This window comes from Capricornis sumatraensis, chromosome 8, assembly GCF_032405125.1.
Source record: "Capricornis sumatraensis isolate serow.1 chromosome 8, serow.2, whole genome shotgun sequence".
Taxonomy (NCBI): Eukaryota; Metazoa; Chordata; class Mammalia; order Artiodactyla; family Bovidae; genus Capricornis; species Capricornis sumatraensis.
In genome coordinates this window covers 94,684,566-94,712,003 of record NC_091076.1, presented here as the reverse complement: position 1 = coordinate 94,712,003, position 27,438 = coordinate 94,684,566, and the positions used below count along the sequence as shown (strand labels likewise).

The window sequence follows — 27,438 nt, the reverse complement described above, 5'->3', positions numbered from 1 at the left end:
TTTAACTTCTGTCACACACTGGGCCTGGTTCTTTGCCTACACAGCTCAGTCTAGTGATTATAGTATAGTGTGTGTTAAGTGCAGGAGTAGGAGGAGTGTAAAAGACACAGTGGTTCACGGGAGAGGGAGAGTTTCAGTAACTAATAACATGGGAAAGAAAGGAAAATACGGTGCACGAGCTCTGGACTTAGAAGATCTTGAATTTTAAAAACCATAATAGCATTCTTATTCTTGCTCTTGCTTCTCTTCCTGGGCTTCCCTGCTGGCTCAGATGGTAAAGAATCTGCCTGCAGTGCAGGAGACCTGGGTCCATCCCCGGGTTGGGAAGATCCCCTGGAGGAGGGCATGGCAACCCACTCCGGTATTCTTGCCTGGAGAATTCCCATGAGGAGCCTGGCAGGGCTATAGTGCATGGGGTTGCAGAGTTGGTCACGACTGAGCGACTAAACACACCTAAAGATTCAGTTAGGTAGGGATATAGAGGGATAAACCGTATATTTCCTGTTAATTTTTTGAGGTCTTGTGGGATAAACAAGTCCAATAAAATTTCCTTTAAAAAAAACATAAAAGCCACAATGGCTTGCTTCAGTCTGGTGAGGATTAGCAGTTGCAGTCAAACTAAAAATTTTCAAACTGAAAAAATGACACAAGGGTGGGCCTTGGTGTCTTCTCTCCAGAGTGCCGGGTCCTAGAGTGTGGAGGGCTAGTTGGAGCTTCGGCGTGGTGCTGCTGCTCCGCCCACACGGGCAGCGGAGTGGACCTTCCATGGATCAGGAAGGAATGAAGGAATTTTAAGCATCACTGCAGAAGGGACAGGTTTAGGTGCAAACAGAGGATAGAATTTAGGCAGTTGAGCCTGTTCCATTAAAGGAAAGAATATAAACTGTACCTTTGTCCATAGCTCAGTCATAAGCTGCCTGGAGATGGAGCTACCTGGGCGCTCATTTGGCTCCAGCATCACCTTGGCAGCTGCGGGCCAGTCGTGTCCCTTGTGCTTCAGTATCTTTACCTCCCTGCCTGGACAGAAGTGAATGTCTGGACCTTGGAGAGGAAGGTGCTAGAATTCCTCAGCTGGAAACCACTGGTGGCACATTCAACAGAATTCAAACAGTACTTTGCTAGGTAGATCATCATCGTATGGCTTTTCTTACAGGTGACATTAACTACCAGGAGTTTGCTAAAAGACTCTGGGGTGATATCTACTTCAACCCTAAGACGTAAGTAGAGCGTGGGAAGTGGACTCTCTGGAGGCATGATCCATCCTCCCAGTAAGTGAAAACAGAGAACGAGTTCTGGCCGTGAAAACCTGCTTCTTGATTAAACCTGAGCTACCATCTTGCCTCCTCTAAGTGAGCCGGCTTTGTGTGCTCCAACAGGGTTTGAGGCATTTCCCTTGAGGTCCCCACAGCTCAGACCAGATGTGCAAGAGGGTCGTGACCCATGCCCTCTCAGGTGTCCCTATTTGGAAGTTTGATGACCACACACATTCTTTCCTTTCAGCTTGGCTTTGCTCAGGTGCAGAACTTAGGAAGTGCACCCTTGGGGTTGGTGACACTGCCTTCTCCCTTCTGGATCTCCCGTAACTCTTGATCTCTTTAGGCGGAAGTTCACCAAAAAGGCCCCAACCAGCAGCTCCCAGAGGAGTTTTGTGGAGTTTATCTTGGAGCCCCTCTATAAGATCCTCGCCCAGGTGAGTATGTCAGGTCCCCTGGCTCAGGTCTGCCCTTCTAAGCACAAGGTGGAAAAGCTGGTGAACCTGGACTTCTCCCTGGCCCTGAGCCTGCTTAGTTTTGTATTACTCAGTGTGAGGACGGTTAGTCAATCTTCTGGATCTTGAACACTCCAGTCCTTTTAAGTGCTGTTAAAATCAGAGTAAAGGAGGAAGATAGAAAAGGCACAGCCTAGAGAAATGTACAAAAATTTTGACTATTCCAAAGAATGTGACACTTGAGAAATAATAGTTTCAGTTACAGGGCTTTGCCTTGCAGATATAATTGTTTCTCAGACTTCTCCAGTTCTTTTTTTTATACATACATAAAAATATATATGTATTAAGATGTATATATGTATTATAGCATTATAACATCAGGAAAAGGCGGGGAAAGCTGGCAGTAAGTTTTCATCGGTGAGAATCTGATGAAAGAATTATGGTACATCCCATAAAATGGAGTATTTTATAGCTATTAGATGAATGATTTTGTGAGCTTGATTTTCATGATGATTTTGGGCATGTGTGTATGTGATGTTTGTCAGATTGAAAAGCAGGCATGAGATGGTGGTAAGGATGCAGCTAAACGCATGCCGTGCTCCAAAGAAAAGGGTATAATGTTGCATTTGTATGAATTTGTGCTCTCTGAAAGGCAGAACTAAAAGGGCAATAATGTTGGAGAGAAATTTTTCATGCAAACCTTTTCTCCCAAGACAATTACACTTTATAACTGTGTTATATGTTTATGCAGGTGTTTAATAAGCACTGTGCACAATGAATGCACACACATAAACAAAATGTGTGGGGCCATTCCAACTGACAAAATAGTGAAAACGTAGCAACAAGACAGAATAACACGATTAAATTTATTAGTGCTGGAAAATACTTTGTATCTTGTGTCAGACCAGAATGGATTAATAAAAGAAATTTATAGTGCCTCTCTACACAGAGACCTCGAGTCTGCTGGGGATGATTTAGCTTGGCCCCATCCTGACAGCCGATAGACTGCTAGGTGACCTTTTTTGGTTCCTTCCATTGCAGTGATCCTCTAAATCTAAGAAGTCTCTAAATAGGGAGGGAAGGGTATGGATTCCCTGAGTGAGATGAGATGCTGCTTTTCAGACACCAGAGGGCAGCGCTGACACCGGTCTGTCTGAGAGAGCAGGTTTATTGGCTGGTGTGGGCATTTAACCGAGCTTGTACCAAAGATTTCCCTGAAACCAAATTGGTATCCTTGCCCAGAGCTCTCTGTGTGGAAGAGAACGCAGTTCAGTGACCCTTCCTATTGCCCTTTCGTCCTCCCTTGTCCTCTGGATCACCCAAGCTGACGTGGTGTCTGATGCCATCACAGGTCGTGGGTGATGTGGACACCAGCCTCCCGAGGACCCTGGATGAGCTTGGCATCCACCTGACCAAGGAGGAGCTGAAGCTGAACATCCGCCCCCTGCTCAGGCTGGTTTGCAAAAAATTCTTTGGCGAGTTCACAGGTAAGAAGCTCGTCATCATCACCATCTCCTCCATGTGTATCGTGGAAACGCTTCTTTAACCCTCAATCAGGGTACTGGTCACCTGGGTTTTTTTTCTGAGCTGCTTTACTTAGTGGATGGTACCAGGAGTTCTATCTTAGGAAAACAAAAGCAATTAAATTTCCCTTCCAGGAGAAGCATGCAAGTAAAAGGGAATGGAGAAGCAGATTCTGAAGTTGTAGTATTTTTGCCAGAGGGCAGTTGGGAAAGTAGACTCGTAGGTGTCATGAAATGGTAGGGAAAGCCCCCAACTAGGACTTGGGAGACGAGTTATAGACTCAGATCTCTCCCCTGAGCTCCTCTTTCTGGTATTTTAGTTATGCAGGAGGCAGGTGCTGTGGTAGAACAAGGCCTAGACTGGCTGGGAGATGACCTGAGTCTTGATCTTCCTCTGGCCCAGTCCCAGGGGGTCATCCCAGGTCAGCCACTCAGTCCTTCTGGGACTGATTTCTCATCTGTAAAATCACGGAGGCAAAAACGGTGATGGCACAGGGCTCTCTTAGCAACCGCTTGGTTCTGTGTCTGTTGGGAATTAGGTATCTGAATCCCCCGAAGTGCATAATTTTAATGGTTCATTCTGGGCTGGCCATCCATCCGACAAAGGAGATCCCAACTAAAAGCAGACATGCCAGCACCCCAAGGTGCTAATGGAGGTTCTGTCTTGTATGGCTTACTGGCTGTTAGAAAAAGAAAATAGCTATTTGAACAGAAACATACGCAGTGTTTCCCGGAGGGAAGAGTCAGTTCGGAGATTGTTCTAAGAAGATCTATAAAGAAGAGATGAGGTACTTATTCGTGGAAGAGCTCAGTAAGTGCCTATTCACTGAAGGTCATGGACTGATACAGATATTTCCAAGTTTTTGTCAGTTCAGTTCCAAGGAGCCACTTAGACCTGCTTCTTGCTCTTCCCTGGCATCCATGTGACTCCAGATCCTTTAGCAGCATGCACCCAAGAAACAGGGTATCATGTCTGCCCAGAATCGTAGAACCGTGGCTTTTAGAGCTGAAAATCAGTCTCTCACTGTTAGTTTTCTGATCATCGTGAGTGGATGAGAACTCCCCACTCCCTTTCCCTGTGAGAGTTCATACTAATGGTCATCTCTTCTCCCTCCGCAGGCTTTGTGGACATGTGTGTGCAGCATATCCCTTCTCCAAAGGTGGGCGCCAAGCCTAAAATCGAGCACACCTATACCGGTGGTGTGGACTCCGACCTCGGCGAGGCCATGAGTGACTGTGACCCCGACGTAAGGAACATGGCCCCCCTGTTCTCTGATTCCCATCCCTGCTTTGTGGGAACTCTGTGTTTTCAGTTGCAGGAGTAATCCCTTCTCCATCCCTGCATGGCCCTCCCCCTGGGCATAGTCAGACTGACCTGAATTCAGAGCCCAGTGTTACCACTCCTGGTGATGAGATCTTGGGAACGTTGTTCAGGTTTTCTGAGTCTGAGAGTTTTGGTGTATAAAGTGATAATAAGTTGTATGTGGAAGTTATGAGAAGTAAGTAAGATTTAAGAAAGGGTTGTGATTGTGTTTAGCTTGGTGCATGACAGATAAGAAAGATTCAACGAATGGTAACTAATCTCACTGGTCCTGGCTTTTAAGACAATCTTTCCCAGTCATTCCTCAGGCATTCTCTAGTTTCTTGGAGTAAACATTACAGCCAGTTGAGAATTACGAGTTTCTTCTTTGAAGAAATTTGGGACCAGTTAATGTTGTAGTCTTGCAAGTTCACAGTGTTAGTTTGCCATCCTAAACCTGCTTCTCTTCCCCAGTGCCCTCAACCCCGCAGGAAAAAGGAAGAGGTTTTTTTTTGCTATGCCTGTGACATGTCTTAACTCAGCCGAGGGTAGGCCTTGGTTGTAATTTTTTCAGATCACCACGTTATCTTCTCAGTTTGGGCTGCTTCCTCATGGAGCTCAGGTCATTGCTGACAAGGGAGGGGGAGACGGTGGAACTTATCCAGAGTGCGTGTAGTTGAGGGACACTCTGTCCCCACCTCCAGGGTCCCCTGATGTGCCACACGACCAAGATGTACAGCACAGATGATGGAGTTCAGTTTCATGCCTTTGGCCGAGTGCTAAGTGGCACCATCCATGCTGGGCAGCCTGTGAAGGTACTAGGGGAGAACTACACCCTGGAGGATGAGGAAGACTCCCAGATATGCACCGTGGGCCGCCTTTGGATCTCTGTGGCCAGGTACTGCCATCCAGAGCCCCTAGACATATGCCTGGGCCTCTGCACTGGCACTGCCCTGGCAAGCTGGAAGGGGTGGAGGGGTGGTCCTCCTTGGACACACAGAAGCTGCTGGCTGCCTGTGATAGGGGTAAGGTGACCTTCCCTCAGCAGGTGTGTTGACTTCTAGCGCTTACTGTCTGAGGTTGCTGGGATCACAGGGCAGCTACTGTTGGGATTGATGCCAAGACTGATGCCAGGAAACCTGCCTTTGCCTTTGGGATGCTTTGAATGAACTCCTGTAGCAGGATTTCTGTGTTTACTCATCTCAAGCCTCTCTTCCTCTTCTGTGTTCCTTAAATCATAACCTGCATGTCTCTTCCCCAAAAGACATTATTTCCCAGCCTCTACTGGCTATTCTTTGACCAAGAGAGACAACTTTGCTGAATCCCTTGGAGCATCCCAGTCTGCAGAATTAAACTTCGCTTGGACCTGGGGGCTGCTCGTCAGTTCATCAGCTTGGCATTTCAGCTAGAAAGCAGAACCAAGCCTCGCCTGTTCCTAGCTGCTGTGTCTTGCCAACAGCCCCTTCCCCCACCCCCTCCAGATGGATCCCATTCTCTAGAAGATTAAAGAGTTAGAAGAATTAGAAGAGTTAGGGAGTGACAGAGCATGAGATGGTTGGGTGGCATCACTGACTCAATGGACATGAGTTTGAGCAAGCTCCAGGAGGTAGTGAAGGACTGCAGTGCTGTAGTTCGTGGAGTCTCAAAGAGTCAGACACGACTTAACAACTGAACAACAGGAGAGCTGCAGTATGCTCTGGGGTGCTTTGTGCATCTCCTCACAGTCCACCCCTGAGGCAGTGGTTTGCTTGTTGCACACATCCAGCTTGAATTAGATTTGCCTGTGTTATGCTCATGAAGTACCTTGCGTTTGTTTTTTTCATGGCACCTTCAGTTTGTAACCACACACATGTGTGGCCATATGATTGTTTAATTGCATCCCTCCCCTGGTAGAATGTATCTAGCTTTCTTTTTTGTTTTTGGCTGACCCTGCTCCTGGCTCAGTTTCTGGCAAGATCTGGTGCTCAGTTAGGTTTTCTGGAATGAACACCCTGCTCCCAAGTTTCATTGCCGCTTACTGGACGCTGTTCCAGGTACCACATCGAAGTGAACCGTGTTCCTGCTGGCAACTGGGTCCTTATCGAAGGTGTCGATCAACCAATTGTGAAGACGGCAACCATAACCGAACCCCGAGGCAACGAGGAGGTAGAGTTTCTGAAAAGGCAACTGGGTTGGCTTAAGCTGCAGGATCACAGGGAGCCCCAGCACGTGTGAGCGACAAGCACCAGAACTCAGGGGAGCGTGAAGTGGAGTCACTGCTGCTCCTGCTGCTGGGCCTCAGCATGGGCTCCACCTTCCAGATCCAATGCCCCTGGATTCTCCTTGGACTGAGCTCCTAGGAATTAGGAGGGGCTTCCCTGGTGGCTCAGATGGTAAAGCGTCTGTCTACAATCCAGGGGACCTGGGTTTGATCCCTGGGTTGGGAACATCCCCTGGAGAAGGAAATGGTAGCCGGCTCCAGTATTCTTATCTGGAAAATCCCATGGACGGCGGAGCCTGGTAAGGCTACTGTCCATGGGGTCGCGAAGAGTCGGACACGACTGAACGACTTCACTTCACTTCACTTCTCTTTTTCTTAATATTTATTTATTTGGCTGCATCAGATCGTAGTTGCAGCATGCAGGATTCTTGTGTCATGCAGGATCTTTTGTTGTGGCGCCTGGACTTAGTTGCCCTGTGACATGTGGGATCTTAGTTCCCTGACCAGGGGTCGGTCTCATGTCCCCTGCATTAACCGCTGGACCACCAGGGAAGTGCTGGGGGGCTCTTTTTATTCATGTCTTCTTTTTGTTCTGCCAGCATACATGGGAAGACGTGGCCCTGCAGGTTGCCTCCAAGCAGCGCCCTGGCTCCCAGTGCGGGGGTAGTCCTCCCCCGAGCAGTCCCTCAGCTTCTCCCTCATCTCTGCACAGTTTGCACCTGCTCAGGCTAGGTGTCCTCACAGCTCTGCTGTATTTTGGGTCTCAGGCTCAGATCTTCCGGCCCTTGAAGTTCAACACCACGTCTGTTATCAAGATTGCCGTGGAGCCAGTCAATCCCTCTGAGCTGCCCAAGATGCTGGACGGCCTGCGCAAGGTCAACAAGAGCTACCCGTCCCTCACCACCAAGGTAGGCCCAAGGCCACAGCCGCTGCCGCGCCCCATGAGCCCCGGCAGAAGGGTCTGCTGGTGCCACCGCTGCTTTGCATTCATCAGGCAACTCTGATACCTAGAAAGCACAGTTTGAATTGATTTTCTGGAAGATGTACAGGGAAGAGTGAGTCATTCTGAGCCTGCCAACATACCTTTCAGAGGAGTTGGCCAGGGCTAAAGGGTTAGCTTATATCCACGGACATGATGTTTTTCTCCTAAATGGCTGTGATGAGAATTCAGTCCATGACATCACACCCAGTAGCGCTGTGCTCGGTGGTCCGGGTGTCTTGAGGACTGACTCGTAGGTCACTGCTCCCCACTAACCCTTCCCAAAGGGAATGGAACCAACACAGTAGTGGCTTTTCCGATAGTGGGCTCGGCACCTCCTCCCAGCTTCTAGCCTCAATGCTGTCTCTGTCTGCTGTGGCTGGCACAGGAGAGTCCAGCCTGTGACCCCCAGGGCTGTTGTGTTTTCAGGTGGAAGAGTCTGGCGAGCATGTGATCCTGGGCACTGGGGAGCTCTACCTGGACTGCGTCATGCACGATTTGCGGAAGATGTACTCGGAGATCGACATCAAGGTGAAGCAGCTGCTGCTGTCTTGAGCGCCTGCTTGGCCAGGAGCTTGGCTCACAGCTCCAGGTTGATTGTTCAAGCAACCAAACCCTTGATTCCCTGGGAAGGTCCAAGGGGAGAATGGTGCAGTACAGGAGGTGATCTGCATGGGAGAAGCAAGAACTCTTGCTCCCGGCATGGAAAGGATTTGAGATCTGGTTTGCCCTCTTCGGGGGATGTTATTCTCAGTGTCTGCGTTCAAAGCCAAGGCTCCCAAGCCTGAGCTATTCTTGGTCTTTCGTTAAGAAAATAGTTGCACGACTAACCCATCTATGCTGATCAGGGCTCAGCATGTATGGTTTCAAGGAGGGAACAGGGACTGGCTCTTCTGGATTCCCTGTGAAACCTTAATACAGCCTCTGAATTAAACTGCCTGTCTCACAGCCTTGGTCTCCCAGTGGACACATTGTCTCCAAGGCTGTGGGGGGTGGGAGTGAGTGCCCTCAAGTGGCCCCTCTTAGCCAAGACTGGCGCTCTGAAAGACACCAGGTATCCTGATAGGGGGCCGTGTGAGAGCTTCCAGGAAGAGCCATGCTGCCAAGGGTCGCTGAAGATGGAATGGGCGCTCACCAGTCAGTCTCTCAAGCCAGTGCTGACAGACCCACAGGTGTCAGTGAATGGTGGTGGGACAGCTATACGGCTGTTGAAAGATACTTTGAGGGACTCTTAACTAAGGCCCTTATTTGATCCTCCACTCGCTCTTGGCTCAGGAACATAAATTGTGCACTACGCTCAATTTTCCAGGCTTCTCCTCAAAGGTACAGACTTTTAGCCTGAGCCTGCTACGGTGCTTGTCACTAATTCTGATCAGGACGGGTTCTCACAGAGATAGTATCAGGGGAACCTTGCAGTCCCCTTTGGCAGAAGGTTGTCCTTCCAAGAAAGTGACACCTCACCTGACAGTGTATGTTATGCCTCAGGTGGCGGACCCTGTTGTCACGTTCTGTGAGACGGTGGTGGAAACGTCATCCCTCAAGTGTTTTGCTGAAACTCCCAATAAGAAGTAAGTTGTGGGGGGTACTTCCCTGGCGGTCTTGTGGTTAGGACTCCGCACTTCCATGGCAGGGCGTGCAGGTTCGATCCCTAGTCGGGGAACTGAGATCCTAGATGCCACGCAGCACGGCCAAAAATAAAAGTAGAAGAACCCTGGGGGTCCTAGTGATCCTGGGACTCCCCCCAAGCCCACCCTAGCCACAAGCACTGTGAAAATAGAGACCCTGAGTCTCGAGACTAGGTTACTTCTAGTACCCGGGTTTTATCCCAGCCCTCACATCCCCTTTGCCTTTGTTCACAATACTGTGGAATTCTTTGCCTTAGTTACTCCCAGGGTGAGTGTCTTAATGGCCACTTCTCCTCTCTGTGTGATGTAACTATCTTAAAATCTCCCCTAGCAGCAACTCTGCTGTTTGACTGGTTAATATACTAATACTGCTTAAAGCTTTAAAAAAGAACATTTCTCCCCAAGCCTTACTCTTTTTCAAGTGATGGATTCAGATGAAAGAAGACAAGCCGTTTCTGCTCTGCCCTGCCCCTGTGGCTTTCCTTGATGTCACTGCCTTCGCTCCTCCTCCTGTCATCCTCTCCTTGGGAACCACCCTCCTGCTAGTCCCGCTGACCCGCCTCATTACCTGTTTCCTTGCTGACCAGGAACAAGATCACCATGATCGCCGAGCCTCTGGAGAAGGGCCTCGCAGAGGACATAGAGAACGAGGTGGTCCAGATCACATGGAACAGGTGAGAGCGTGGTTCCGATTCCCGAGCCAGACAGCTCACCTGATGAGCCTCTGACATGACACGCCCCCTCTCTGGGAAGTGCTTTTGCCTCCCCCTTTCGCAGTTGTCCCGGTCAGAGTGTGGGTAGCTGAGGGCATTGTTGGCCAGAAAGGCAGGATCTGTGGCCCGGGAACTGGCAGTCCCAGACTGTCTGACACCGTCATTCCCCTCCCCCACTCCAGGAAGAAGCTGGGAGAGTTCTTTCAGACCAAGTACGACTGGGATCTGCTGGCTGCCCGTTCCATCTGGGCTTTCGGCCCGGATGCCACCGGCCCCAACATCCTGGTGGATGATACCCTGCCCTCGGAGGTACTGCAAGACTGGTGGGGATCATGCGGCCCTTGCTTATTAGCTCTTGAGTGGAAGAAACTCCAAAGCATTCTTCTTTTCCCGGAAGTACTGTGTGTCTTCCGGTGAAGAAGAGGATCCTTTTACTAGTGTGCCGACCTTCTCCTCCCTCTAAACTCTGGCTGTGGCCAGGGTCACTGCTAAGGGGCCCTCCCATTCTGTGCAGGTGGACAAGGCTCTTCTCGGCTCGGTGAAGGACAGCATCGTTCAAGGTTTCCAGTGGGGAACCAGGGAGGGGCCCCTCTGTGATGAGTGTAAGTCGACCAGCACCTCTGCCTTCTCTGCCCTGTCCTCTGGGGTCCTTGCGTCTGGGTGTATAGTCCGGGTGGGCTCATCTTTCGGACCTGGCAGGAGACACAACTTGGGGCCCACACGGCTATCCGGTGTTCTGAGCCAGCTTCCTCTCGTCTCCTTCCCTGTCCTGGTGGTACGGCTTGGTACATCCTAGAAATGGAAGTCATGTCTAGGTGGACATTTGCCCTTCATTCCTGGAATGTGTTTGAGGACGGATATCATCAGGAGGATGGGATTGAAGTGGTTTATAGAGTAGGACTGAATTCAATGGGGACAAATGTGCAATTCCTAAAATTTACTCTACATCCAAAAATAATCAAATATCTGGAAAAGAAACACAAACTTCTCGAGCTACTTTATGTGGTCTGAGTGTGTCCTGAGACCAACACTGCAAACGTCTGCCTACCCTCTGACCTCCATATATGCTGTTAGAATACACACCTGCAGGCTGATTCTGTACCACATCCCTCATGGATACAAGACAGCTTCAGTGCCGCAAGAGGCTCCTTGCTGCTCGACCCCTGCGCCCTTGACTAGCACCAGACCCACTCCCAAGGCTGCTCCCCCTTTTCCTTTTCAGTGATTCGGAATGTCAAGTTTAAGATCCTGGATGCAGTGGTTGCCCAGGAGCCCCTGCACCGGGGCGGGGGCCAGATCATCCCCACAGCCCGGAGAGTCGTCTACTCAGCCTTCCTCATGGTGAGCGAGGGGGGCTGTTCTGACGGGGCCCCTCGAGACTGCTGTCCCCCAGCTCTGCCCAAGCTGAGGAGCCCTGTCATCCCGCTCTGCTGCAGGCCACCCCTCGTCTGATGGAGCCCTACTACTTCGTCGAGGTCCAGGCCCCTGCGGATTGTGTCTCTGCTGTCTACACGGTCCTGGCCAGGCGCAGGTAAGCCACCAGGCACCTGAGGAAGGGGGCGGCAAGCCTGAGTTCCAGTGAGAAGGAATTCAGAGGGGCTGGCCTCCCCACAACCTCCACTCCTGAGGCCTAGGTTTACAGAAGGAAGCAGGAAAGGGATGAGGCATCCCCAGCCTCACTACACATCATAGTTTGAGGTTTCTCCTCGGACCCCTCCTCAGAGAGCTCCTGAGGGATGTCAGTCAGTGGTGGGGGGGTCTGCAGGGCCTTGTCCTATCAGTCTTCCACTCTTGCCCACAGGTCGCTGCCCCTTTGACTTCCATGGGGAGCAGTGGGAAGAGCCCCAGCCGTTTCCGCCCTCTGTGGGGCACTTGCGGTTATTCTTTTCTCTGCTGGTCAGCAGGTGGGGGTACATTGCTTCTCTGCTTTTGGCCTCCGCAGGGGTAGGAATTCAGCCTTTATTTTTCTGTCTCAGGGGACACGTGACTCAGGACGCACCCATCCCAGGCTCTCCTCTCTACACCATCAAAGCTTTCATCCCAGCCATCGACTCTTTTGGCTTTGAGACTGATCTGCGAACTCACACGCAGGGCCAGGCCTTTTCCTTGTCTGTCTTCCACCACTGGCAGGTAAGAAGATGGTGCAAGCTGGCCACTGCGGTCTCCCACCTCTGCAAGGCCGTCCCCTCTGACCTGCCCACCTCCAGGGGGATCGCCAGCATCCTAGAGAAGCATCTTGCTTCTCGGCCTGGCAGCTCTGAAACCGCTTTGCCTTTCAGATTGTACCTGGTGACCCTCTGGACAAGAGCATTGTCATCCGCCCCTTGGAGCCACAGCCAGCTCCCCACCTGGCCCGAGAATTCATGATCAAAACCCGTCGTAGGAAGGTACATGTCCTCAGGCCCACGGCTGTCCCTCCACTCCCAGGTGGTCTTGCCAGGAGCTGGATCGCTCTTTGTTTCTTGCTTTTGGACCCTCCTCCCAAAGACTGAGAGCATTTTACTGCACAGTGTGGGGAGACGTGGTCTTCCCAGGCTTCAGGCATCCAGGCCTGGGGCCACATGCCTGGGAAGGGAGAGCCTTCTCCTGCTCTGTTACGATACCCTAATGGCAGGACTCCCGAAATAGCTCAGCCGGCACATGCCCCCCACCCCCCCGCCCCTCCACTCAAGTACAGCGCAATCATGCAAGACTCATTTTTGCATCTGCCCTCACTCTCTGCAGGGCCTGAGCGAGGACGTGAGCATCAGCAAGTTCTTCGATGATCCTATGTTGCTGGAGCTCGCCAAGCAGGATGTGGTGCTCAACTACCCGATGTGAGCGCCAGGCCTCATGGCAGCTCCCGCTCCCTGCGCTGGGCCACACCCTGGACTTGAAGCTGGGCCCTGGTGGGCCTCAGACTCCACGTGGTCAGAGCATGTCTGGGGCTGCTGCGGCCATCCTCAACAAGCCCGGAGCCCCCAAGCCTCCAGCCCAGAGGGAGGAGCATTGGGCCTCCTGGCTCCTCCTATGGCCTCAGCCTGGCTCCATTCCCAGAGAAGAGAGAAGAGCTCAGGGTCCGGGAAAGAGAAGGGGCTGGAAGTGTTGAAGCCCAAGGGGCCCTGTCTTCAGGATTTATGTGAAATTTTTTTTTTTTTTTTTTTAGTCAAAATTTGATCTTAGACATGTTATAAAAGTGAACAGAACATTCTGACCTCTGCCTTGGTCCGTTCCTTTCATCCCCACTGCTCCACCCTCTTCCCTTCAGGCTCGTCCTGGCACTTGGGTTCTGGGTCTCTGTCATCTCCCACGAGGCCTTCCTGTCTGCTCCCAGCTGCAGCCTTCTTCCTGCCTGGTCCCCAGAGAGGAGCGCTTGCCTCTTCGCTCAGTGTTCCCATGAGCACTGAGGCCTCTTACCGCCCTTGCTCCCACTCCTGTGGGCGGCACCTGAGAGGGCTGGGGAGTGGTTGGGTCTCTGGGTCAGAGGTCTCCTCTGCCCCTGAAGATTCTCCTTGCCCTGGAGTTGGGGACCAGAGCCTTCCCTCGCTCTGCTGTCCACTGTGTGAAGGAGAGACTGGTGAGTTGCCTCGAACTCCTTTATTAGGTGCACACCCAGGATTGATGAGGTCCAACCGCCCTGGGCCGGTAGGACTCCTACTTCTCCCTGGTATCCTGCGCGGTTTTCTTGATGTAGTCTCGGTACATTGTGTACACAGCGCCTGTGTGAGGGAGAAGGGAAAGCGCCCCGTGACATCGCCCCCTCCACCCATCGCCTGGCTCTCCCGGGTGTCTGGGGGCGCTGACACTAGCCGTTCCCTCGAGAGTCCACCTCCCTGCTCATCTGTCCGCTCCAGGTCTCAACAGCTGCTCCAGACACTTGGCTGCACAGCCTGGAGAGACAAGCCATGTGACAGTTGACAAAACCCTTGCACGTATGTTGTCTGAGAAACCTCTCAGCAGGGAGGGAGGGAGGCGGACCCCGGTGGTTCTCGCCATGTTGCACACGGGGAAACAGAGTCTGAGAGAGAGGGGCTTGCCACTGTCACACGGCGAGGAAGTAGCAGTCTGCCTTCTGATCCAGAGAGGAAGAGAAACTGCTGCGTGTTCTCTCACCTCAAGACAGACTCATGAAACAGACTATGTACCTTCCCCTGAACACGGGAGAATAATCAGGGACCCCAGAAAATGTCTCCTTACACAGGTTTCACCAAGGCCTTGCTGTGGAGCCTGGTGTTGGGAACAGGGGGTGAACTCGTGTCCTATAACTGTCAGGGCTCACAGCCAGATTTTGCCCCGTCAGTTTTGCCCACATTCTCCCCCAACCCCACCAGCTACTCACCCAGCATGATCGCGCCCACAGCACAGGCCTGTGCTGCCACTCGGGTGTGAATCAGGTGTATGGACATCTTGGTGGAACCCCGGGCCTTCAGCCGGTAGATCCGGTATGCTGCCACCAGCAGGCAGCCTCCTAAGCCTGCAGAGGCAGAGAATGTGCCGCTTGGGCCGCAGTCACCAAGCACACTGCTCTCCTGAAGAGAGACACTCACTAGGCCGACTGGGTGTCTGGATAACCAGCTGCCTTCCTGCTGCTGCTTTGGGGCGGGGGGCACCTGAGGGGACTGGGGAGTGGTTGATGGAGTAGGGGCTGTCATTAGAACATTGAACTGTTCTCAATGATTTTTTCAAAGTGACCGCCTCCTTGCAATAACTGCCCCCCCAACTTCCCTGTACAAGTAGCCCATCAGCACAACTCTCCCACCTCCCTGAGCTCTTCACCAACCACTGCCAGCCCCCATAGCTGTTCTCTTCCCCTCCCAGGGCCTCGGGGCGAGGGGGCCCCAGACTGCCCCTGCCGGTCCTGGCATGTGTCGGCATCCCACGCGCTTGGCTGGCTGCCACCCCCACCCGCCCAGACTGCCTTGCCTATTGTCAGATGTGCCGCCTTTGCTCTTGGTTCATTCCCTTCTAGCTGTTGATTAGTCAGTGGGCAGGACCACTCGAGTTCAGGGCTTCATTCTTTGAAAGGACTAGCAGACAAGTGCGCTCCAAGAGAAGGCCCCCTCCTCGCCCCCCATTCCTTCCTTTCCCACTCACCTATAGGCACCAGCGGAGACTCCCTCGTCTTCCTCAAAAGCTTCTCAGACATACTGTCCTCGCCCTCGGGTGGCGCCCACCAGCCTCTGTTAGCAGACATGATTCTGCGCCCAGATGTTAGCAGCTGGGGCTCCTAGGCTTCAGCCCAGTCCTAGAAGGAGGCACCCGCAGCAGTAAGAACTCCAGTTCTCCTCAGTCTGGGCTGGGAAGGAGGAGGTTGCCTGCTGAGACCTCTCTTACCATGCCCAACATAGCCGCCACTTGTTCCGGCTGTCCTGTCTCAGATGGCTGGACTACTAGTGCCATTTCTCCCATCTCTTCCTCTCAACATCTGCCTCTTTCCCCAGCTCATTCCAATTTCACTGTTTTCTCTGCCTCCCCCTCTACCATCTGCGTCCCTATGGGTATGATCCTTGGGCCAAGAAAAGCAGCTGAAAAAATCCTCAGATGAGGGTGGGAGGAACAGGCCTTTAACCTTGGGTCCCCCATGGGCCTCGAGTCTGTGATGGTTATTCCCAAGGGAGGTGCAGAGGAAGACCTGGCCCTGGGCAGCCAGAGCCATCCCAGTGTTACAGCAATGGTGACCAAACCACCAGAGCCAGAGATTGAAATAATTAGACGTGGACTTGTCTCCAGGTCCATCTTTTGCCAGGTTCTTTTCAGTTGCCAACCCCCTGCCTCCCTGTCCTGGGGACCCTTACTGCTCTACTTGTAAACCCCTATAAATGTCTGCTCTTATCACAAACTAGATGGAGCCCCAGACTGGGGATTCTGCCTGCTGGGCTCCTAAGTCTCACCCCAAGACAAAAGTCCCTGCTTGAGGCAACTTCTTATCCCTAGTTGCCTCTCCTCCTGGAGAAGCAAGGACTACCGGCCCCACAGGTCCTCAGCATGCCAGTGCTTACCCTAGGAGATGGCTAGAAAGTGGAGTGCAAGCAGTCTGGCTAAGGCTCAGCGTCTGCTGTTTTGAATTGGCCAAGAGCTGATGATGGAGCTGCCACTATGGGGTCAGGGACACAGTGTCCGGTTTTAAGGAGACTTTGAAGTCAGGAATGGAGAGGGGAGGAGATAGGTCAGGACATCAGTCTTAACCCCCCATCTGCTGAGTTCCAGGCTGGAGCTCCAAGCACTGTGCTCAGATGCTCAGTTGTGTCTGACTCTGCGACTGTAGCCTGCCAGGCTCCTCTGTCCATGAATTTTCCAGGCATGAATACTGGAGTGGGGTGCTGTTTCCTCCTCCAGGAGATATTCCCAACCCCAGGGATCGAACCCTCGACTCTTAGATTTCCTGCATTCTTTACCACTAGCGCCACCTTGTGAAACTCCAAGCACTGTAAAGTAATAAAAGATCAGATGGAGGGGATCCCCTGTCTCAATTCAGTCTTAATCCTGTGGAGGTTCATGGCTGGATCAGAGGTGGACTTGATTTGGAGAACTGAGACAGGACTATACAGGCAAAAATGGGCAGAGATCCTGAGTTTTCCCCCAAATTATATGGCCTCAAATACTCTTAAGAGGGGGACTTCCCTAGTGGTCCGGTGGCTAAAACTCCACACTCCCAATGCAGGGGGCCAGGGTTCAACCACTGGTCAGGTAACTAAATCCTGAATGCTACAACAAAGATTAAGGGTCCTGCATGGCCCAACTAAGAGCCGGCAGAGCTAAATAGTTATCTTAGGGCTTCCTTGGTGGCTCAGTGGTATAGAATCCACCTGCTAATGCAGGAGACAGGGTTCAATCCCTGGTCACGTAAGATCCCACATGCCACAACTACTGAGCCTGTGTTCTAGAACCTGGGAACCATAACTGCTGAGCGCATGTGCTGCAACTGCTGAAGTCCGAGTACTGCAGGGGCTGTACTCTGCAACAAGAAAGACACTGCAACGAGCAGCCCACGAGCCACAACCAGAGAAAAGTCCATGCAGCCGTGAAGACCCAGCACAGCCAAAAATTAGATGTTTTTTAAAATACCCTTAAGAACAATGTGGGATGTAAATGCCATAATTGTGGGAGACAGCCTGTCTGGTGTTGGTCTTGACCCGTCCAAGAATGTTTTCTGGACTAAGGAGATTTGTCCAGGAATTTGAAACAATTGTGACTTCCCTCACATCTCCAGAACCCTTTCTACTGCTGCCTGCAGGCTGATGCTTAGGTTATGGAGAGGCCCATGGCCATCATTTAGCACCTCTTTTGTTTCAAGTATTCATATTTCAGAACTTTCCACCATTCTACGCAGTAAGTAGCAGCTTGTCCCTGGACCAGGAACTGAGCTTCTGAAAGGTTAAATGAGTTATCCAAGGGTACACACGTAGTGAGGGCTTCCCAAGTACCTCAGGTGTGAAGGGTCCACCCGCCCATGCAGAAGCCACAGGAGATGAGGGTTGTATCCTGGGTCGGGAAGGTCCCTCGGAGGAGGAAATGGCTACCCACTCCAGTATTCTTGCCAGGATAATCCCATGGACAGAGGAACCTGGTGGGCTACATGGGATCACAGTCGGGTATGACTGAGCGACTGAGCATGCACACACACAGCTAGTGAATGTCATGATTTGAACCTGGGTCTGGCTCTCTCCAAAGAACCTTCTTGCTAAGAAATGGAGAAGGACCGGGTGCACTGTAGAGACTCCCACGCCATCCCAGGCCCTGTTTCTCCCCCAGATTACTCTGTCCTAAAACGACTTTTCAGCCCTGGACATGTGTCCAGCAGCTGATGTCTCTCTTCTCTCCCCAGCCTTCACTGCTCCAGGGAGAGACCCAGGGTCACAGTTGCTCCCCTGGGGCCTCCGCATATCCCCAGCGTCCCTGGGAACTCTCCTCCCAGGCATTCACACACACTCCTGTGCTGCCTCTCCTGGTCCCAACGGTGGCTTGAATTCTCCAGAGATCAATGGTCTAGGCCAGAAGCAGGAGAGTGGAAATGTCTGGCTGAGACAGGGCAAGAATCGGGATCAACTCCGAGTACTTTAGAGAACAGGGGCCAAGCTAAAGAGAGCGAATTTCAGCTTCTCGCTGTTGAGATGATCTCCTTGCTGTCCAAAGGACTCTCAACTAAGATCCCACAAGCCTCGAGGTCAATATATAAATTAATAATTAATTAACTAAAAAGATGAAAAACTAAGGCTTGAGTTAAACATCTTGCTCAAGGTCACAGTAAGTGACAGAAAAAAGCACTAGACTTCTAACCATTTCTAAAATCAAAGCTGGAGAACACCTAAAAGTTGGAAGGAAAGTTTTGAAATAGAAGAAATAAAATTGCTTTTTATTTCAAAAACCTCTGAGAACACACATTAACCAAAACTTCAAAGAACAGATTTCTGTAGAGTCCTATTTTAGTAAACAGATAAGATAAAATTATGATACCGTTTTTGTTAATATGCCAAGTCTTTAATAATTACTTTGATTTAACCTTTCTACATTAGTAATTCACTTAATAAACCTCTTTCTTCCAGATCAGGTCACACTAATATAGATTCTAATTTAGAGGGGTCTAATTGAATGACGCAGACAGACTTAATGAGCCAAGAGTGCAGGCCAGAGTCAGACGTGGGGTCACCTCCTTAACCGACTGCTCTCTAAATATCTGGTCTTATACCACTCAACCTCTTTTGAGTCTATGTCATCATCTGTAAAATGGAGGTAACATCTACCCATAGGATCAATGTAAGGGTTAAATAGGGCTTTCCAGTTTGCTCAATGGTAAAGAATGTGCCTGCCACTGGGTTCAACCCCTGGGTCCAGAAGATCCTATCACATGGACAGAGATCGGACACCACTGAATGACTGAGCACGCACACAAGGGTTAAAGAATATGATTAGAATTCCCGTCCATGCTGCCTACTCCTTTTTTTCCAGAATGAGCAAGGTGGGGGGATGGGTAACAGGCTGGGGGAGAAACGGAAAGTCACTGACAACAGACGGGAAGCTTGCCATGTTCTGGGTGGTCCTGAATTCAGCATACTTGCATCCCTCTGCAAACCCCGTCCTCCCTGTTGGAGGGGCTTCCCTGCCCTAACTGAAAGCTTCAGGTTTGTTCTCCTGATTGTGTTGGGGGAAGGGAACGGGTGGGGGAGGGGGACTTGGACTTGAGGCTGTACACAATCTAAAGACACAGCTGTGCTATATATAGCCCGAGGGAGCTGAGTGACAAGAGCGGGGCAGAGAGGGACGTGCAGCTTTTGCCTTGAGCTAAGGAGTGCTGTGAGTGAGGGGGTGATGATGACTGAACTGGACAAGGAACAGAGAATGCCCTGAGTTGGGGTAAGAATGAGAAAGACCCAGGCTGGAGGGCTAGGGTAGTTACAGGGGAGAAAACCCTGGGCCACAGAGTAGTTTCGGGGGGCTTGAGGAGTAAAGAGAAGGTAGCAGGAACAGGCCAGGGCAGTAGAAGTTTCTAGATGAGATGGCTAGGCTGAGGCAGCCTCTAGAAGGTACCTGGGGTAGGGAGGGTGGGGACATCCCCTCTCTTTCTAAAAACAGGCACTGGTTCCAAGGACCTTGTAGCATTTGTTCAAGGACAGCCCCAAGAGCTACAGGCTTGGGCCAAGAAAGTGCCTTTTGTACCCACTAATCATTATGACCAACCTAGACAGCATATTCAAAAGCAGAGACATTACTTTGCCGACTAAGGTCCGTCTAGTCAAGGCTATGGTATTTCCTGATGTCATGTATGGATGTGAGAGCTGGGACTGTGAAGAAGGCTGAGCGCCGAAGAATTGATGCTTTTGAACTGTGGTGTTGGAGAAGACTCTTTGAGAGTCCCTTGGACTGCAAGGAGATCCAACCAGTCCATCCTAAAGGAGATCAGTCCTGGGATTTCTTTGGAAGGAATGATGCTAAAGCTGAAACTCCAGTACTTTGGCCACCTCATGCGAAGAGTTGACTCATTGGAAAAGACTTTGATGCTGGGAAGGATTGGGGGCAGGAGGAGAAGGGGACGACAGAAGATGAGATGGCTGGATGGCATCACTGACTCGATGGACGTGAGTCTGAGTAAACTCTGGGAGTTGGTGATGGATAGGGAGGCCTGGTGTGCTGCGATTTATGGGGTCACAAAGAGTCGGACACGACTGAGCAACTGAAATGAACTGAACTGAACTGAACTGAACTGAATCATTCTGGAAGAATAATCTCCTTGGAAGAAAAGCTATCACAAAATTCAACAGCATATTAAAAAGCAGAGACATCACCTTGCTAACAAAGGTCCATATAGTCAAATTTATGGTTTTTCCAGTAGTCATGTACGGATGTGGATGTGAGAGCTGGCCCATAAGGACAGCTGAGGGCTGAAGGATTGATGCTTTCAAATTGTGCTGGAGAAGACTTGAGAGTCCCTTGGACTACAAGGAGATCAAACCAGTCTATCCTAAAGGAAATCAACCCTGAATGTTTATTGGAAGGACTCATGCCAAAGCTGTAGCCCGAATACTTTGGCCATCTGATATGAAGCACTGATTTACTGGAAAAGACCCTGATGCTGGGGAAGATTGAGGGCAAGAGGAGAAGGGGGCAACAGAGGATGAGATGGTTGGATGGCATCACTGACTCAATGGACATGAGTTTGAGCAAACTCTGGGAGATAGTGAAGGACAGGGAAACCTGGTGTGCTGCAGTTATGGGGTCACAAAGAGTTGGACATGACTCTGACTGAACAACAATAATCATTCTTGAGAGACTGCTCACATTATTTTAAAGATTCTAAGAGGGTGTGGATAATGGTGATTGGAAGGCTGAATGAGAGTGTAGTGATAGAATAGAATCATGTCTCATGAAGAAAGAATTTTGAGCTGTGGAAGACACCAGTACAGACCCCAGTACTAACAAATGGATGCGCCAGAGGACTTGAAATGTTTTGCTGAAGTTCTGTGTTGGGTCCTTTTGAATACCCAAATTCCCCAAAGCACACTGTGAGAGGGGACTAAAGTCTTGAGAGCCTACAAGATTTAGGTACTTCACATATTTAATCTTCACAACAGCCCCAACTGGTAGATATCATTATCCCCACTTTACAGATGAGGAAATCAAGGCTGAGAGAGGTTAAGTAACAACCATATCATACCACAGGTAAATGGCTCCGCTATCCAACCAACAATGATAATCACTATAGACCACCTTACAGTGAAAATTTAACATATGACAATGGTTTCCCGTACATTTCATCACATTCTCACACCATCTTAGGCAAAAATCAGGAGGCACAGTGTAAAGAATCTGCGCGCTAATACAGGAAACATAGGAGACGCAGGTTCAATCCCTGGGTTTGGAAGATACTCTGGCGTAGGAAAATGGCTGACCACTCCAGTACTCTTGTCTGGAAATTCCCATGACCAGAGGAGCCTCGGGGGCTACAGTCCACGAGGTAGCAAAGAGTTGGACACAGCTGAGCACATGAGCGCTAAGCACTCATGCCATCTTAGAAATATGTGTAAATGAGGGGCTTTCCTGGTAGTCTAGTGGTTAAGACTCTGCTTCCAATGCAAGGCACTCAGGTTGGATACCAGGTCTGGGAATGAAGATCCCACATACCAAGTGGCCAAAAAAAAAAAAGAAAGAAAGAAAGAAAGGGGATACACATAAATGAATGTAAACAGCTGGGCAGGACAGACCTCTGAACCCAGGGCCTCCAGACATTCAAGGACTCTCACCAAGGCAGGGTAGCTCGTGACCCAGCACACTGGGTTGTGGGCATGTCCAAACATCCCTGTCTGGGTGGTACCAGAGAAGATCTCTTCATCTCCCATATCCTTCTCCCCACCCCCAACTCCTGAGCATATTTCATGCATCCTTCATTTGCAAGTAAATTGACCTTAACTTGAAATCCAGCATTAATACTCAAAAAACTGCTAGCTGGGCTCTGGGAAGCACTGGTAAGGAGTCATCTTACTGTTTCTTTTATACTACTTGTATTACCCATTCAAAAAATTCTTTGACAAAAAAAAATTTGCTTTAAACAAAACCCCTGTGGCAGGAAGGAGTAGTATAATGTATATCTTGGACAGGATTTAGCAACAGAACAACCACAGGTTAACTGAGACTGCTGGGGATTATAGCAGGGAGGGGGTTGTGATAGTAACATGCCCCCTCCCAATAGCAGAAGGAATCAACAGCTTCTTATTCAGCCTGTCTGTGGCAGGCAGGGCTTCCTATTGCCAACAGGGAGCTTTCCCAAATCCTACCTCTCTAGGCCTCTGGTCCCATCCCCTAGGACAGAAGAATGGGCTCTGAACCTACCAGCCAAGTGGAGACCCTGGAAAATGTGTAATGGAAATAATGACACACTGCAGCCTTCAAGTTGACCCTACAGTTTCTAAACCACAGAGCCCCAGGGTGACTCTCAAGTTCTCAAACTGGGTTTTGATCCTTTCCTGCCTGAGCCCCATGTGAATAAAAAGTGACATGGTTCTCACAGCACCCGGCTCCTTGCTCCCTGCCAGAGGCTGGAAACCAGACCCATTTCCCCATGATTTCTCCGTTTGAAACGTGAGGGTTCCCCCCCCCCCCTTCCTGCTGGTATCCTTTTTATGTTTCCTTCCCTCTGGTAGCCTTTTTATATTAGCCCACAGTGGCGAGCCTTCCTTCACGCATTCACTCTGTATACAATTGCCAAGCACCTACTATGTGTTGGGCTGGGCTCTAGGAGCTGTGATATAACTTCCCTGCCTCCAGAGAGCTCATATTCTAGCAGTTGCCCTGATTTGCTCGGACCCTGGTCAATACTTGGACCACTAGCTTAGGTTTCTGGCCTCAGCTCAGCTATAACTGGATTAAAGGATGTCTCTAGCTGGGAAGGTGATAAGAGGAGAGGAAGGAGTTCTGACCAGGAGACAGAGTCTGACTACATTTCTATTTTTTAAACAGTCTGCAGGTAAAACAGCTTCCTTGGGTTTCATTTCCATCTTTAAAAGGTTGTTCTAGGGAATTCCCTGGCGGTCCAGTGGTGAGAATTCTGAGCTTTCACTGCAGAGGATGCAGGTTCAATCCCTAGTGGGGGAACTGAGATCTTAAAAGCAGCGTGGCAAAAAACCAAACCCAATCAACCAAAAAACTGGTTGCTCTATCTAGATAAAGACAAGCTGCATGCTTAAGAGTAAGATAACAAATATAGGAAGTGTTTGGTTCTCAATCTCCATGAAGAACGGGTAATGCTAAAAGATGGAGAGGCTTCCCGGCCATGTCCATCCATGAATTTATAGGAAAATAATACCTAATAAACATTTGAGTATATATGTATATATAATTTACATGTATAATATATAATACATATTTGTTTATATATATATATATACTTAGATAACCAAATGTTTTAAAAGGTTATTAATTGGTCTTAACATACCATAGAAAAGTAAACTGCCCCTATTGAAAGAGAACAGCTCAAATGTGGCAACTAAACACACCTGTGTATCTTGTATTTGGCATTCAGATCAAGAAGAGAACAAGACCAGCCCTCTCCCTTCTGGTAACTATCCTTTCCCTAGGATAACCACTATCCTTACTTCTAACAGTACAAATTAGTTTTGCCTGTTTTTGAACTTCATATAAATGGAAAGTTTGGGGAAATTAATCTATCTTAAAGCTGCCTGTAAAGATTGTTCATTTTCATTGTTGTGTATTGTGTGAATGTAACATTTTGTCTATCCTTGCTGTGCCTGATGGACATTTTGGATAGTTTCCAGTTGCTTGGCTGTTACAAACAATGCTGCCATGAATATTCTAGAACAAGTATTTTGTACATATTTCTGTGGAATTTCAGTAGAACTACAGATTCATAGTGCATTCCTAGGTTCAGCTTTAGTAGACATTTATTGCCAAATAGTTTTCCAAAGTGATTTGCGCCAATTTATACTTGTACTAGCAATTGTTGGGAGTTTTAATATTGCAGTCAGTTTTACAACGGTGTTGTCTCCTGTGTTATCTGTACTTTATTCCTATTTTCACATATTTATAGGGTCTTCACACTTGTCATTTTAATTTTTAAATATTTTTATTTATTTATTTAGTTGTACCGGGTCTTAGTTGCAGCATGCAGGATCTTTACTTGCAACATGCAGGATAATTTTAGTTGTGGCATGCAAATTCTTAGTTGCCGCATGTGGGATCTAGTTCCCTGAGCAGCGATGGAATCTGGGTTCCCTGAATTGGGAGCACAGAGTCTTAGCCACTGGACCACCAGGGAAGTCCCCACACTTGTAATTTTAAATACATTTGTAGAGAAGTAACAATGACAGTGGGGAGGGCATGTGGCTCTCAGGACACGGCAAGTATAGGGGGAAGATAATTTAAATACTGAGGCCAAGCAGCTAATGAAAATGATTCAAGATGCTGAGTGGAGAGGAGCTTGAGCCTGGTAGACAGATGCTACTCACAAGTAACTGCGAGGGGAAAACAGAGGCTCAAAGTGAGTAAAACTTTTAACTTTTTAGAGAGAAGCCAGAAAGACAGATTTTTAAAATTTGGCAACTGATTGACAATTTTGGAAAACGTCCTACTGGCCAAACAAAACATTTGTCAGTGGGCCAGATGCTCAGCCCTCAAGTTTGTTTTCAACCTCTCGACTGGCCATAAGGGCTTGGCTTTCCGTCGAGGGCGCGGGGCGCGGGGTGGGGGTGGGGGGTGGGGCGGAGGGATTTGATTTATGCCAAGTCATCTCACTGGTTAAGAGTTTAATTTCCTCTGTGATCAAAAGGGTAAAATAAAAACCCATCCTTCTGTATGGTGATGGTCAATAAAATAATTTAGGAGCACTTTACAAAGTAAAGTACTCCCCCATCTCCTGAGTTCTACTTCCATTGTTATGCATGGACACCTCCACTTAAAGCATTTGAGGAGTTTTCGTATTCCTACGGTGCAGTTCAAGGTTCAAGTTACCTATTCCTACAAGTTTTTAAAGGATCCCTTTGAAAATGGGATCCTGCCGGGATGTAGGGGGTTAAGAGGAAATGGCCTATTAGGGTCTTGCTAATTCGAGAAGTCCAGGACCTCAAAAGTATCAGTAAAAGCCAAGCCTCGGAAGAATTAAGACCATTAACCCGACGAAGGCCAGTAGGATCTTCGAGTAACTGCAGAGCAGAACCTAGAACCGGGAGTCTGCGTCCGGTGTTACATCCCCTGGCCTTGGCCGAGCGCAGCACAGAAGACAACTCCGGGGCTCAATGGTCCAACCCAGGATACCCAGGTAAGGCGTGTCTTCACGGCGCCGTTAGATGCCCGCTCGAAGTGAGGCACGGACGGCCGGGGGCGGTTGCTGTCCCGAGAAGCAAGCTGGAGGAATGACCTGCCCCGGAGGCGAAGTCTGCGCCCACCCGGGGTCTAGATTCCTAGCTGGTGGGTCGCTCCTACACGTGCCGCGTCCCGGGCCGCTGGGGAGCGCGCAGACCCGACCGCGGAAAGTTGAACACTCGCGCGGCCGCCCGCGCGCTCCGGGCGCCCCCTCCCACCCCAGCGCCGCTCGGCGCGCCCCCCGCTCCCAGGCTGCGGCGGGACGCCCCCGCCCCCATCGCAGCGCGCAGTGCGCAGGCGCCTCCCCGTGGCTCCGGGCGGCGGGAGCGGGAGGCGGCGGCGGGAGCGGCTTCGGCCTCGGCCGGAGACTGAGGCGAAGGCGGCGGCGAAAGAGGTGGAGGAGGAGAGACGACGGTGGCGGCGAAGGCGATGGCGACGCGGGGCACATGAGGCGGCGGCCGGCGGGACGGGCCGAGGCCCGGCGGAGGAGGCGGCTCCGGGGGACCCCGCCGGCCGGTGAGGGGCGGCCGCGGGGCCGGCTGAGAGGCAGCGGGCCAGGGGCGGGGCCCGAGGGGAGGCGGGAGAACTTGTGAGGAGGCTGGAGAGGGGTCTGGGGCCCGGCGGAGAGTGCGGCGGGGGGCGAGTGGAGGGAGAGGACGCCACCGAGGGCTTCCCGCCGAGCCCCGAGGGGACGTCGCGACCCGCTGGCCGCCGCTGCCCCCGGCGCGCCCTCCCCCTTTTGTCCCCGGACGCGCGGTTCCCAAATTGGGAGGGAAAACGGCTCGGGGTGGGCCCGGGCCGCGGCGGTCGCGCCGGGTGGGCGGGGAGCCCGGAGGACCTGGGCGCGCACTTCGGCGGTGCTCGCAACTCCTCGGGCGGTTAGGGGCGCAGGGCCGAGCCGGGGCGCTTCGCGGGCTGGTCTTTGTCTCCGGATGCTCGGCCCCTGACATCTCTCCGGGCGGCGTGCCGTTCGTCTGGCTCTTTCCTCGAACATCCCTGCCGGGACTCCCGTCTCTGTGAATGTTTGAGAGATGTAGTTCGCGGGCTTGGAAGTGAGGGGACCGGGGAATATGGTAATCGCCTCTCGGTTAACACGTTTTTGTTTTTAAAACTTAAAATGATTTTTTTTCCCGCTTGGTGAAACTTTGAACGACCGGTATGTTTGTGTGTGTGTGGTTTTTTTCCTCCTTCTGTCTCCAGATTCAAAATTACGGGAAGGCGCTAACACTGTGATTGTGGCCAGTTGTGTGGTTGGCGGCTGCTGTTGGAGCTTTGAGTTGAAAAGATTTATGTGATTGTGTGGTTTAGAATTGTTTGTTCTTTTCTTTTCTGTTTTTGAGACTGTTTCTAAGATTGGGATTACTTTTTCTTTGGGAAATGGGCGGATTTGATTTACCATTTTGAAGGAATTTTTGTTCATTGAGAACCTGCAGTAGTACAGATTTCATTGTGCTCGCGCTTTACTTTGTGGGATCGAATAAATCAAGTTACAATAAGTTATGGATAAGCGTTATCTTGTATGCCTGATCAGTCTAAAAATTATCATACGTTCGTGTTGTCTATATGTTCCAGTGAATATATGTGAAAGTGTTGTAAAAATCAAACTGTATATGTGAAAAGGATTTTAATTCTCTTATCAACGGAGTACATTAACATCTGTAGAAAAAAAAGACAATGTAATTTAGGAATCAAATCCCTTACTCCAAAAGAGGGCTTTAGGTATCATCCAGAATAAGAATGCAGAAAAAGAAAACTTAACTCCTGAGCTCCTGACTAAAAGTACGTGAATTGTGATTGTTTGCTGCGTTTATGTGTGTTTATTTTTTGGATTTTACCATAGTTTTGTATATTGCAGTTGCTTTGGATTCCCTAAGTGCTGTGTAATGACAGAATTAAAGAAACATGTGAACTAAGTCTTCTGGGTGAAAGGTAAAAAGCTCTGGTAAACAAGTCTGTGTCTTAGTTTTCACCAGATCATTGTGTTGTAGGAAAAGGACATTTTGAAGAGAATATATGGTAGTTATATGAAATTCTCCTTTTATTATTTGTCCTGATTTATGAAGAATGGTTTGATACTATTTACTAACTTTTGGGTCCTTTTGCCA

The 27,438-nt window shown here is 50.1% G+C and overlaps 2 protein-coding genes across 2 annotated transcripts in view; one reads left to right on the top strand and one right to left on the bottom strand.

The window, feature by feature from the left end:
* Nucleotides 1–13,199, top strand: part of EFTUD2 (elongation factor Tu GTP binding domain containing 2) — a 38,559-nt gene extending 25,360 nt beyond the window's left edge. The window contains exons 12-28 of the mRNA XM_068979183.1: nucleotides 1,154–1,217; nucleotides 1,600–1,690; nucleotides 3,060–3,195; nucleotides 4,351–4,478; nucleotides 5,236–5,429; nucleotides 6,565–6,676; nucleotides 7,499–7,639; nucleotides 8,140–8,241; nucleotides 9,196–9,278; nucleotides 9,923–10,009; nucleotides 10,231–10,357; nucleotides 10,563–10,650; nucleotides 11,271–11,389; nucleotides 11,485–11,579; nucleotides 12,025–12,178; nucleotides 12,328–12,435; nucleotides 12,773–13,199. Of these exons, the coding sequence (XP_068835284.1) occupies nucleotides 1,154–1,217; nucleotides 1,600–1,690; nucleotides 3,060–3,195; nucleotides 4,351–4,478; nucleotides 5,236–5,429; nucleotides 6,565–6,676; nucleotides 7,499–7,639; nucleotides 8,140–8,241; nucleotides 9,196–9,278; nucleotides 9,923–10,009; nucleotides 10,231–10,357; nucleotides 10,563–10,650; nucleotides 11,271–11,389; nucleotides 11,485–11,579; nucleotides 12,025–12,178; nucleotides 12,328–12,435; nucleotides 12,773–12,868 (1,925 nt within the window). The 3' untranslated portion in view covers nucleotides 12,869–13,199. The remainder of the gene's footprint in view (nucleotides 1–1,153; nucleotides 1,218–1,599; nucleotides 1,691–3,059; nucleotides 3,196–4,350; nucleotides 4,479–5,235; nucleotides 5,430–6,564; nucleotides 6,677–7,498; nucleotides 7,640–8,139; nucleotides 8,242–9,195; nucleotides 9,279–9,922; nucleotides 10,010–10,230; nucleotides 10,358–10,562; nucleotides 10,651–11,270; nucleotides 11,390–11,484; nucleotides 11,580–12,024; nucleotides 12,179–12,327; nucleotides 12,436–12,772) is intronic.
* Nucleotides 13,200–13,681: 482 nt separating this feature from the next.
* On the bottom strand, nucleotides 13,682–16,099 carry HIGD1B (HIG1 hypoxia inducible domain family member 1B). Its single transcript, XM_068978970.1, has 4 exons — nucleotides 16,027–16,099; nucleotides 15,122–15,272; nucleotides 14,367–14,501; nucleotides 13,682–13,746 (listed from the first exon to the last, which is right to left on the bottom strand). Exons 2-4 carry the CDS (start codon nucleotides 15,219–15,221, stop codon nucleotides 13,682–13,684), a joined length of 300 nt encoding a protein of 99 aa, XP_068835071.1. The 5' UTR covers nucleotides 15,222–15,272; nucleotides 16,027–16,099.
* Between the last annotated feature and the right edge of the window lie 11,339 nt (nucleotides 16,100–27,438).

Bases quoted from the DNA above. Each gene is read 5' to 3' on its own strand.
- HIGD1B (XM_068978970.1), bottom strand. From the start codon at position 15,221: ATGTCTGCTAACAGAGGCTGGTGGGCGCCACCCGAGGGCGAGGACAGT. The intron at 14,502-15,121 runs GTGAGTGGGAAA...CTGCCTCTGCAG, and splicing joins GTCTCCGCTGGTGCCTATAG to GCTTAGGAGGCTGCCTGCTG. The intron at 13,747-14,366 runs GTGAGTAGCTGG...TCCCTCACACAG, and splicing joins TGTGGGCGCGATCATGCTGG to GCGCTGTGTACACAATGTAC.